This window comes from Phyllobates terribilis, unplaced genomic scaffold, assembly GCF_046119375.1.
Source record: "Phyllobates terribilis strain yellow unplaced genomic scaffold, ASM4611937v1 Scaffold_1__5_contigs__length_1240528914, whole genome shotgun sequence".
Taxonomy (NCBI): Eukaryota; Metazoa; Chordata; class Amphibia; order Anura; family Dendrobatidae; genus Phyllobates; species Phyllobates terribilis.
In genome coordinates this window covers 558,839,823-558,852,837 of record NW_027362761.1, presented here as the reverse complement: position 1 = coordinate 558,852,837, position 13,015 = coordinate 558,839,823, and the positions used below count along the sequence as shown (strand labels likewise).

The 13,015-nt window shown below is 38.3% G+C and overlaps 1 protein-coding gene across 2 annotated transcripts in view; it reads left to right on the top strand.

Moving 5' to 3' along the window:
* The window catches only part of ARK2C (arkadia (RNF111) C-terminal like ring finger ubiquitin ligase 2C), a 174,220-nt gene extending 161,683 nt beyond the window's left edge, over positions 1 to 12,537 (top strand). For both annotated transcript variants that reach the window (XM_073680472.1, XM_073680471.1), the window contains 3 exons: positions 3,696 to 3,791; positions 6,894 to 7,000; positions 9,506 to 12,537. In XM_073680472.1, coding sequence (XP_073536573.1) covers positions 3,696 to 3,791; positions 6,894 to 7,000; positions 9,506 to 9,623 — 321 coding nt within the window. In that variant the 3' untranslated portion in view covers positions 9,624 to 12,537. The remainder of the gene's footprint in view (positions 1 to 3,695; positions 3,792 to 6,893; positions 7,001 to 9,505) is intronic.
* The last annotated feature ends 478 nt before the right edge of the window (positions 12,538 to 13,015 follow it).

Here is a 13,015-nt window from a genome sequence, read left to right as displayed (position 1 = left end):
ATGGTCATTTTGAATGGGTCTTAGCGGCTCTCATCAAGGAGGGAAATCCCTATATACGATTTCCAATTATATGGATAGAGACTGTCATATAGAAACAACCTCTTTAAAGGGAATTTGTCACTTAGTTTTTGCTACCTAATATGACAGCAGCATGATGTAGGGGCTGAGAGCCTGATTCCAGCAATATATCACTTGCCGTTCTGCATGCTGTCATTTTAATACAATCCCTGTTTTCTTTGCTGCAAATCCAGTAGAGCTTGGAATGCTGAGCTGTGTATAACCCCGCCCACAACACTGATTGGCAGAAAGCTGCTAATCAGTGGTGGGGGGGCGGGATTACACAGCAGCAGGACTAACAGGCACCAGACACCTAGTCCTGTAGAGATAATCTCCTGCTGATAAAATACTGATTTTAATGGAACAGCCTATTAAGTGATACATCTCTGGAATCAGGCTCCCAGCCTCTACATTATTTTCCTCTCAGATTACATAGCAAAAATCTGCTGACAGATTCACCTTTAATGTACAATTAATGAAACCCCAGAGAGCGTAACGACAGTTGTCACTTTGTCATATCGCTAAAATGTGCCATCACTTCCTGATTAGTAGTAACATTAAATTCCACCCTCAATCCTGCCCACGAACAGCTCTAAACTGAGTCAGTCGGGTGGGTTTAGATAAATTCTATCCCTTTTTAATGGGGGAACGCCAAAATTAAAAAAAGAAATGGGAAATTCTTAGCAAAACTGGCTGTTGTCATCTGTGAACCTATGATGAGCTCACAACAAATTAGATTTCTTCTTTATATTCTTACTTGGGAAAAAAAGTTGTAAAGTTAAGATTAGTCCAGACCAAAGGAGAAGCTTAAATCTCCAGAGTCCCAGTGCTAAATCATCTGCCCCCATGATGGAGCAATTATTGCTTATTACTGCAACTGTGACGAGCCATGCACCTATGTGTCATATGGGCAGGACATATTTTTATCACCTGGAAGAAAACAATAAAGGTCTCATTCATTGACAGCAAGCAGAAAACTGTGAAGAATTGAAACAGAACTTCACATAAGATCGACCATAAGAGCAAATCAGAGTCTTAAAACCAGTAAAGAAAACAGATTCTGGATGTCAGCAGCAGGGGACGAGTCTGTTTACTTTGTGGAAGGCAGTGACCACCCAGAATTGTATGTGACCGGGGCAGTATAATAGTTCATAATGTGAAGAGAGGAATAGCGATAAGTAGAAGGCAGTTTAGATTTATACAATACAAGGATCAGGATCCCCAGCAGCACAAAGTATTTCAGCAGAGGAGTGTGCTTATTTGGGGAACAGGGAGAGGGGTGACTTGTTCTTTTATTCTGTGATGTCTTTATGGACAGGGCTGCATTTGAGAGGGGTGGTGTCATAATATGAGGAATGGAGACAAGTGGGAGATTACAGACTGATTGTGGAAGGGGTGGGATTTTTGATGCACAGAGTATTTAAGGATAAAAGTGTGCTGATATTGTAGGAGGCAGTGACCTCTCCAATCATGTTAGTAGTAGAAATACTTTATTGATTAGTTATATGATATTGGAAGGAACAGGATGGCCCAGCAGCACAGAGTATGTTAGGAGAAGAGGGTACTGATTTTTGTGGGAGACAGAAACTTGCCCATGGATGGAAAGATTTACTGCTCAAAAATTAGTATAAATGAGCCCCTACATCACTGATTCTGGAAGACAGTAATATGATCCAAGTCATAGCTAGTAGGTCCTGGATCCCAATAAAAAATCTGCAATCGAGCCCCCAAATTATTACATGTGCTGTATATATGCATTTGGGCATTTTTTGGCAGAAAAGGATATATATACTGAAAAATGAATATATATATATATATAAATAGAGAAAATATTTTATATATATATATATATATATAAAATATTTTCTCTATTTTGTGTTTTTGTCTCATACCAGCTTAATGTTTGTTTTTATAAAATATTCATCGCCAAAACAGCAGCACAGAGTATTTTAAAAGAGACTATCAACCAGGGACTGTAAAATTCATCATTATATGGCCTTAAAGCCACATGATCATTATTGCACTAAAACTGGATTTTAATAAAGTTCTTAAAGTTCTTTGCTTTGTTTCCTTGATTATTGCTGCTACTGTATTTTTTAGAACACTTTCCTTTTTCTTAACATTCTTAAATTTTGCACCATAATATTTAGCAAAATTAATCGTGAAAATCATTTTCTCACACATCTTTTAGCTATTTCTATGGTTTGGTTCACATGATTGTTTGATCCGATTTACTATTTTTGGGCTCCTGGTGCAGAAAAAACTGTGGGAGAGGATTTCTGCTGCAGACAGTTGTCTTACAGAAAGAAATGGTTTTGGGAGGGGAAGGAGGAAAATGGTCTTCCTATTAGGACATATTTAGGTGATTCCTTTAGCTATTTCTAAAGCTAGGTTCACACCACATTTGGCCTTCAAATCTCAAAACGTCTCAAAAAAGAGTTTCTGCTCTGAAAACTCAGCAAAAAAAGAAAACTCTGTGTGCACATACCCTCAGCTATTTCTAAGTCCAGGTTCACACCACGCTTAGCTCTCCTATTATTACTCTGGAATGAGGAGGGAAACCAGATTTTCTGTTGGGACACGTTTAGTAGAAACCTTTGGCTATCTTGTTTTATGAAGAGAAAAGAAAGTGTTTTTTTCTCTGTTTAGACAAATTTAGAGGTGTTCTAAAGGGCTTGTGCACACTGAGCTTTGTAATGAGTTTTGGGAGTGGAAACCTTCTTTCAAAACTTCTAAAAAACTTTGAGTTTCCACTAATTTTCTGGAACTCAGCAAAAAGACTGCATGCACATCAACTTAGTTATTTCTAAGCATGTTTGGCTCTCCTTTTACTCTTTCTGGGCTATTATTGCAGAAAGGCAAGTGGGAAAACATTTTTTTACACATTCAGAAATTTCTTTGGGCTATCCCGAAAGCTAAATTTACACCAAATTTTATTCTGTTATTAATTATGGGTCTTAGTGCACAAAATGCTGTGGAGGAGGAGGGCTGCAGCCAGTTGTCTCAAAGAGTGAAATCATTTTGGGAGGAGGAGGGAAAGTTTTTCTTTTAGGACCCATCTTGAAGACACCTTTGGTTATTTCTAAGGCTAGGTTCAACCACATTTGACCATCCTGTTACTATCTCTGGGCCTCTTAGTGTAGAAATAGCTGCGGAGGAGTTTCTGCTGCAGGTGGTTGTCTTACAGAGTGAAATCGCTTTGTGAGAAGGAAGGGTATGGTCTTTTTATTTGGACACAATTAGAAGAATCCTTTAGATATTTCAAAGACTAGGTTCACATGAAATTTGGCTATCCATTCAAATCATTAATTTAGTTGTTTTTTTTTCTGTTGATTGATCTTAACTGTTTTTTATCTAAAACTATCTGATTGGCTCTGTTGGAAAAGTTTCTGCCAGGTTCCGTTTTTAAGCAAAATACGAGACTGTCTCATTTTTGTGTCCTGTTGAACAAGAGGATCCTGACAGATCCAGTGTTTATGGACAACACAAGTCTACCGCAGCGGGATGCTAGAGGATAGTTTGCCATCTTGTTTGTTGTCCATTTTTTTCATGAAATTTTCAATACTAGGCACTTAAGTATGTGATCTTGGTGTAGCAATAGGAACATATGGCTGATTGTTGTGTCTCTCTGACTGAAGGAACTGCTACAACTAGAAGACAGACTGGGAAGTGTGACACGAGGAGCCGTGCAGAACATCATTGAGCGGTGCACGTTTCCTCACAAGTACAAGAAAGTAAGAGACCCGACTCATTTCAAAAGCATCTACTGAAGAGTTTTTATATCCAATTCCTCAACGTTGAAATTGTAATTATGGAAATCGCAGGATGGGTAGACGTGTTATGCAAATTGTGAAAAAACGGAAATAACATTTTTAAAACCTCTCAATTTTATTCTGTATGGAGTATGATCACCATGCGCGGAAATCCCTGTAATTACAGCCTCTGCTGCTGTCAGTGAATGGTCGTCTGGGGAAAGCTCTGCCATGCTGAATGCACTTGGACACAAAAATCATCAAGATCTGCTGCTGGCAGCTCCGGTGCAATTGTTGATCAAATACGTTCTAGATGGGCTCAATGGGAGACAAGTCCGAAGATGCTGTAGACCATGGTAGCACATTTAGACCACACAGGCTGCTTACAGTAACATGAGCAACATGCGACCTGATGTCATGTTGAAAAACGGCTACTGGCACACCTTTACATTCCCTCATGAAGGCCTCTTCATGGCATTGCCCACGTGGCCTACAGATCAATCTTCAATCTTCGGCTATCATTGCATCCAAGGAAAAAGCAGGACTCATCGCTCAAGAGGTTTTGCTCTGCACCATGATAGCCTTTGACAGCGGTGGTGTGAGGTTAATGGACATCTGTGGCCTGACGCCTGGCTCGTAGCCCAATATGGTGCAAACACCTCCTGGTAGTTTTTTGTAGACACTGCGTGATGCCTTATGCTCAGTAGGTGATGTCTAATTTTCTTTGCAGTACAGAATAGGTCTCTACAAACCATAATTTGAAGCTAACGAGACCACGTGGGCAACGCCATGAACAAGCCCTAACGAAGGAACGTCATGCCGGACTACTGTCTTCACTCCAAGTGCTCTACCAGCTCAGCGTTACATTGATTTGGTCATGGAGCCAGTGATACGGCCATTTCTCCATAGTCTCACACAAGCCATTTTTCAATACGTCAATGCCAGGCCGGAGGTTGCCATTACACAGAAGCTGCCAGCAGTGGATCTTGATGATTTCCCCAAGTGCATTCAGAGCAGCAGGACCTTACTCAGACAACTAATAATATCCTCAGTGATAGCGGCCAAGGCTGTAATTGCCGGGAGTTCTGCATGTGGCTCGTACTCGAGATTGAAGAAATTGAGATGTTTCGAAAACTTTGACTGTAAAATTCATCTTATGATTTCCACAATTCCACCACTTTTCCTTCTTGATGTTGCATTTTCAATGTTAAAGGGTGTACTTGGTCATCCGTCATTGACTATAATTGTATAATCATGATCCAGTGGTTGCTTCATTTCAGAGACGAGCATTGAATATGATGGAAAAGTTTCTGTAAACTGAACAATTGCTAAGTAGCGGCCACAAGAAATGTAGTACTACATATGGCCATTCAGATGAATGAGCGACAGCGCATTAGACGGGCATTCCCAGTGTGTTTGTTAGTATATGTTGCTTATAGAGATATATCTTAAACTGGGGATTATCCTCTATGGCATCCATACTCCGTACAAATTGAGAAGCAAAGAGATTTTATAATTTTTCTTGCTGACATGACATTCATTTTTTTCAAATGGTGCAGATTAGTAATCAGTATTAGTGATGAGCGAGCATGCTTGACGCTGCTCGATACTCGATCCAGTATCATTGATGATCGAGCGCCATGCTTGAGTCCCCATCCAGCATATTTTGCAGCTGTTTGACAGCCAATAAATGTGGGGATTGCCCGCCATATACAGTAATGCCATAGCCATGTTGGCTACTGGCATTACTGTGATTGACCGGCCCCATTGTGTCATCGGGTCTTATAGAAGACCCTGTGACGCATTGCATGGCATACACACCTAACGCCCACCTCTCGGCGCCTGTGAAGATTTTTACTATCACTGACCCGGTGCTGAGAGTTGGGTGTGGGGAGCAGTGAATATTCATTTTGAACTTACATCTGCTTAACTGGGCAGTGCGTGGCTCTCACTTATCTGGTGCTGACAGCAAGAAAACCGCAGAAGTGAGGGTAATAAAAGTTACATATCCTGAAAAGGCTGCCCAAGCCCTATTTCAGTATATTATTAGTATAGTACAAAAGAAATCACCTGACAGATTCCCTTTAACGTATTAAATAAATAAAAAAAACTATATGGGTTCCCCCCATTTTTAATAACCAGCTAAGGGAAAGCAGATAGCTGGGGGGCTGATATTACTAGGCTGGAAGGACCAGATAACCATGAACATAATAACATAGTAACATAGTTTTTAAGGTTGAAGGAAGACTAAGTCCATCTAGTCCAACCCATAGCCTAACTTGTTGATCCAGAGGAAGGCAAAAAAAACCATGTGGCAAACACTAAGCTCCACATTGGGGAAAAAAATTCCTTCCCGACTCCATACGACAATCAGACTAGTTCCCTTCCCAGCCTGATAATATCAGCTCACAGCTGTCTGCTTTGCCTTTACTTGTTATAAAAAATGGGGGGGACTTTAAAAAAATTACATGGGATTCCCCCCATTTTTGATAACAAGCAAAGGCAAAGCAGACAGCTGTGAGCTGATATCAGGCTGGGAAGGTCCATGGTTATCTTGCCCTTCCGAGCCTAAAAATACCAACCCGCAGCCGCCCCAAAAATGGCGCATCACATTAGGTGCGCCAATTCTGGTGCTTAGCCTTAGCTCTTCCTGATTGCCCTGGTGCGGTGGCAATCGGAGTAATGGGATTGTGGGGTTAATGTCAGCAGCTGGCTGACATCAAGCCCCGGTGTTAGTAATGGAGAAGTGTCTGTCAGACACCCCCATTAGTAACCCAATAGTCAAAAGAGATAAGCACAGACGAAAAAACTTTATTGTAGAAAACACTCCCTGACAAATTCCCTCTTTCACCAATTTATTTGGCAATTGACAAGGTGAAGATTTTAAAAATCTAGAACGAAAGTGATTTTTTTAGGCTGAAAAATTCTGCACCTTGTAGATAAGAATTTCCGTCAGCAAATCCTCATTGAAAATCGGCATCATTTCCGGACCTTGTTGACATCCTCCAATTCTCATGACTTTTTTCTTATCATTTCATTATTTCAGAGCACTTTTATGACACATTTTTGCTTATTGCCTCACAGAGAGTGCCACACGATGGCAAAGACACAAAAGAAGACGAGGAGGAGACAGATACGGATGAAAAGTGCACAATCTGCCTGTCGATGCTTGAAGACGGAGAGGACGTGAGGTAAGTAGAGTCTCTAACGTCTCCCCCTTTACACAACATTGTGCTCAAAGCAAGGCTTGCTCTTAAAGGGGGAGTCCACTGAAAAAATATGCCTCTGATTTTTGTATATTTTGATCATAAAATATTTAAAAAATGATAAAAAAAACCCATAGTTTGTGTTATGGGGGTGTTACTTTCTTCTGAATTTTACTTGTTGCTCGTAATGAAAATGTCTCCATTCTCATTTTAGAAAACATAGTTTAGCTGCTTCCTCTCCATGCTGGCCACTGATTGGTCAGGGACCTAACATACACTGCTCAGCAACCATGAATGTGATTGGTCAAAGGCCTCGCCTAATAAGTCTTCAAGCTCCACCCTCATTCAGAAATAAACAGACCACATCGAAAAATGAGGAAATTTCCCATAATTGTTTAGTCTTAATTCTTATGATACTGTGTTATCTGTGGTTTTCTAAGAAAGATTTAGCTCTGTCATCACTGTATGTCATAATTCTCAATTAGCTTATAATTAAAGGGGTATATTATTAAAGGGGTTGTCTGGTTTATATTTTGAAATACTTTAAACGAACAAAGATACTGCAGGAAAGACAGTGTAAAACATTTCCGGGGATACCTGTTTCGCCGTTATAGGGTCCTCACGTGTTCTGAAACTTGTTGTTTATACATATGCAAATTAGCTTTGCAAGTGCACTTGCAGGCGAGTCTGTGCACTTGCAGTCTTCAGTTTCTCTTCACTTCTTCGCACCTCCACTTCTTAATTAACAATGGAGAGCAGAGGTGATTTAATGCACAAGAAGCTCTGTCTCCACTGTCAATCAAAAAGCGGGAGGCTGCACCGACAGGAAGAAGTGAAGAGGTGCGGAGGACTGCAAGTGCACAGATTCGCCCGCCAGTTCGCCTGCAAAGTTAACTTGCATATGAATAAAAGGCAAATTTAAGAAGAATTGTGGTAGGTTGCTGTGAAGTCTAGGGTCCCTAGGTTAATGCTGTGCTGCTAGAGCGCTGGAACAGGAAGTGTTATCATAGGCACACAACAACAAAATTCTGTAACTAAAAGATATGGACTTTTTTTGATACCTAAATGCAGTTATTTTGGGCTAAATATAATTTAGGAAATTGGGTTTCATTCAAATTTTTGCACTGTTTGGCTTTTACAGGCTCTATGTTTTTTTTTTATGACATTACTAGTTGTAGAATGAGTAAACTGAGAATCCTTCAGTGAGATTGTAACTCTTTATTTCTGAACTCCTCTGCGTTGATTTATGACCACAGATCACATCATACTTGAGTTGAACTTTGTTTTTTTCTGAGCTGCTCTTAACTGATTTATAACCACATCAAACAGATTAAAAAAGTGCTTACCGTCAGATTTTCAGTTAACTATTCCGCCATCAAAAATGTGTTGGAAAACAAAAAGCCTGTAAAAATCAAGCTGTGTAAAATTTTGAATGAAACCCAATTGCATAAATTATTTTTATCCCAAAATACGAGTATTTAAGAAAAAAAATTCCCAGATATGTGTCCATATCCTTCAACTTACATCATAATTTAAGAATCATATGTTGAGGCTTGTGGTCCATTTTCCTTTATATTAGGCTTACTGGTTCCACATAAGAGTTACAAACTTTTCCTCAGAATGAGCTCACTGACAGATTCTCAATGAACTCATTCTTCAGCAATTGAAGAAACAGCCTGTAAAAGCCATAAGCTGCAAAATTTTTAGTGAAACCCAATTGCAAACAATATGCTTAGCCAAAATTACATACATTTAAGTAAAATGTAATGCCCCCGAAGGTGTTTGTATTCTTTAACTTCCATCATAATTAAAACATCATATATTAAGGCTTGTGGTCTTTATCTTATACTAGGCTTAGTTGTGCCCCATTTTTGGCACTAAATAAACTGAAAGGAGCTCAGAAAAAGACAGATAAAAAAGTTACAAACTCTTCCTTAGTGAGCTCACTGACAGGTTGTCAGTTAACTTGTTCTGAAGCAACTGAAGAAGGAGCCTGTAAAAGTCAAACACTGCAAAATGTATAGTGAAACCCAATTACAAAAATTAAGTTTAGCTCAAAATACATACATTTAAGTGAAAAAAATGTCCTCGAAGGTGTCCAAATTCTGTCATCATAATAAAAAAAAATCATATGTCTAGGCTTGTGGCCCATTTTCTCTTATACTATTCTTAGTTGCACCACAATTTTTGGCCCTAAATAAAAGTAAAGGTGCTCAGAAAAAGACAGATAAAAGAGTTACAAACGCTCACTCAACAAGCTCACTGACAGATTCTCAATTAACTCATTCTTCAGCTGCAAAATTTTTAATGAAACCCAATTGAAAAAAAAATCTTCAGCTCAAAATACCTGCATTTATGTAAAAAAAAAGTTACCATATCTTTTAACTTTCATCTTAAATAAATATTTTGTTTGTTTTACTTTATGGTTGTATCCTATTTTATTGTTTAAGACTGTGAATCTACAAATTTATTTTTTTTGTTCCCTACCAGGAGGTTACCCTGCATGCACCTGTTCCACCAAGTCTGCGTTGACCAGTGGTTGGCCACCAGTAAGAAGTGTCCGATCTGCAGAGTGGACATTGAAACGCAACTGGGAGAAGATAGCTGAGAGAACGAGGACTTTTTTTTTTTTTTGGTCAGGATCCCATGTTCCTTATCAGGTCACGTGGCCATTGCCTGCAGCAAAACTTTGCCTTCTGAGCCATTTGTTTTAGAGGACAGCCTGCAAGCACATTATTCTGTAGATGAATTGCGGGCATGCAACAATTACCAGAGGATCTTAACAGCCATAATGCCCCGTTGCATTGGAAGCTGGCCTTCCTAGAGCCAAAGAGGGCGATTGCTGGAGATGGAGAGACTAGCTCTTGGAGGTACTAGTGTGGTTGCCAATCCTGCACTTCAAAGGATTGTATATATACCTCTCCAATAAGTAGAATCAAGTAGGGGTCCTTAGCTACAGTATTTGTGTGGACGGCATCTGGAGCATGTTTGCTTATTTAAAAAAAAAAAAAATGTTCTGTGTTTGATGCCCTATTCATCTTGTGGTGGACATGTTGCTATTAGCCTAATTTTGCACCAAATATTATTTTATAATTATTATTTTTTTATTTATATTATTATTTTTTTTATTATTATTATTATTATTTTTATTTTTTGGTGCTTGGGTGAGCCATTTATGGTTGATTCATCTGAAATTTCCCAAAACTTCCAAAATAAGAGGCTACAGAGAAAAAAAAAAATCCTGTTTACAGTCAAACGGAGGAAATTCGTAGCCTTTAGTTTCGTTCTTTTCTTTTAATTAATGTATTTATTAAAGTTCTTATGTTTACAAATGGTTATATAAAGGGCAAAATAACTTCTCCCACTAGTACAATGGTTTACTCTGCTTTTGCCGGACTTAGAAAAAGTAATTCCGTATAGTCCATTTTCACCATTTTTAGGGTCCTGAGTACATTGCGTCCATAATTCTTGAGGGTCTTTTAAGAATGATAGAAATTCAGTGAAACGCTCGAGACCCTAAATTACCGTAATTCTTAACCTCATCATGCCATCTCAAAAGAGAAAAATCATTATGACAGTAATTACAGTGGGTCGTATTCTACTATTATGCCAAAATATGCCTGCAAGGATGGACAAAATATATATATTTTTTTTTTTCATTTTTCCATTTTTTACAACTTTTGTACAACCTATGTCACATGCCATAGCTAAGTATTAAATTACACATGGGTCACAAAAAATTTTGAGGAAATTCAAACAATTTTAAAAGTTTGGATTTTCTTGTGAAAAGTCCTTATTAAATACTAAGTTATTTGTGACACCCATAACTCTTTATGTGCCATAAGACTCCTGGGTCTTCACTCTAGCATTATTGAAACTTTTTTGGGGTAATATAATACTACATTATTAATACCCTAGTAGCCCAAAAGCCTTTACCTCAATGGCTTCACCAACTGTTTACAGTCTTCATTTAAGAGCACAAATTATGGTGGCCATAGCCATAAAGATGAATTGTCCAAACAGTCCAAAAATAATCCATTAAATCAATCATTATCGCAGAAATAACATTTCCAAACTGAGTTTCTTTATTTGACGTCTATATAGGACAGACTTGAAATTTTTTACTCCGTTACTAAAATACCATCTGTCATAGCCTGGCAACCATATTTGTTAATGAAGTATGACATGCCATAGCTCAAGAGATCACGCTTCACAGCAGGTACATGCCATGTTCAGGAGATTGAGACTTTCAGACCTGTTCTTGCATTGAGGTGCAGTGAAGCATATTATGGACGTCAAATAAATGACCAGTCGACTCCATGGGAAACTGTCCAAAGGTCAGAATCTCTGGACCCTACGGGCCTCCCGAGTCATAGCAGGGCAAATGAAATATCCCACAATGACAGATCTGTGCTAGCAATTCAGTTCAAATATTCAGTCATACTGGAAGAATATTTCCAATTTCAGCAAATCGCTTTGTTCCATGAAAATCCCAAATTTCAGGTATGCATAGGTTTGGAATGTTCATCTTTATGTCTACTTATATTCAATCTCAAGAGAGATTTGCAGGACGTGAAGTGGGAACGCCATGGGGTGCTGAGCCAGGCCATGCAGTGGGATGGCCATGGGGGCATACCCAACCCCTTTCAGCATAAGCAGAGCAAACCATAAACCACAGACATGAAGAAGGGTCTATTACATACAGGGTCTTCATTATGGACCCCCCTTGAGCCTGGAACAATCAGTGCATGGTATAAAAAGCCCATCAGAGTGTATAAGGATGGAAAAAGTATTACATTATCGCCTAATGAACAAGCACATTTTTTTGTAAAAAAAAAAAGAAAAAGAAAAAAAAAAAAAAAAAAAAGGAAAGCAAAAGCACCAAGTTTTTAATGGAAGTATATATGTGTGTATGAAACCCTTAACGGTAAAGCGTAATGTCGCAGATCGTATTGGTGTATAGGGTTCCATGTGTTTAATATCTCGTGAGAATACGACACTGTAGAACGATTTTTTTTCAAGTCTGTAGGAATCAGCTGTTGATAGTTTACAGGGTTTTGTGAGTTTCAATGCCTTATATTTAACAATCATAATTTATGACTAACTTGTAGACTTTTTTGTGAATTCTTATTTAATTATTTTTATAGTTGTTTTGGCCTTTTTAATTATAATTTATTTATTTAGAGACGATACTAATTTTTTTTATATATGGATATCTATAAATATACATAACTCCTATTACCTCATATTTTGCATTGCTCTGGACTGGAATGCTTTGCATGTGATAGTAACTTTTAAAACAAATGAAATCTTTATCTTGTGGAAAACAAAAAAAAAAAACAAGTAATAATAATTCAGGGTGTGTGATTATGAACTGTATTACTGTGGTGCTGTAATCTTGGATACATTCCTTACGAATGCAAACCTTTGATTCTGTATGCTGTGACCTAGTGGATAACTGCAATATAGTGGACGTGTTTAGCACATATACATATTATTTGCACTCATAAATCGAACCGAAATGACCATTTCACTTTTCTCACCGTCTATTAAATAATTCTGGAGCGACAAACTTGAAGCCAAACGAACCGTTACCCCCCAAAAAAATATTTCCTAGTCAATAGTAATGGAGTAAGTGAGTGGTAAGCACTTCTTCTGGTGAAAAAAAGAAAATTCCTTTATGTTCTTAAAGGAGTTGTTTATATATTAATGGGGCCTCTTATTCTTGATTCTCATCAATTAACTGAACAAATTTTTAAAAAAAAGCATTTTTGTCCCTGGAGGACCCAACCCATGTAATACTCCATTTTTCCTGTGGTGGCACTGCAGGGAAATTGATCACTTGATCTGAACACACTGATCACTATGTATTTCAGAAATGGGATAACTTGTGATAAACTTAATTTTTGTGAGTCTTTTCAGGAAAATGAAATTTTTAAAAAAATAGACTACCCCTTTAAGCCCCCCTCATTGGATAAGTCATTAAAAATTGTAATGAGC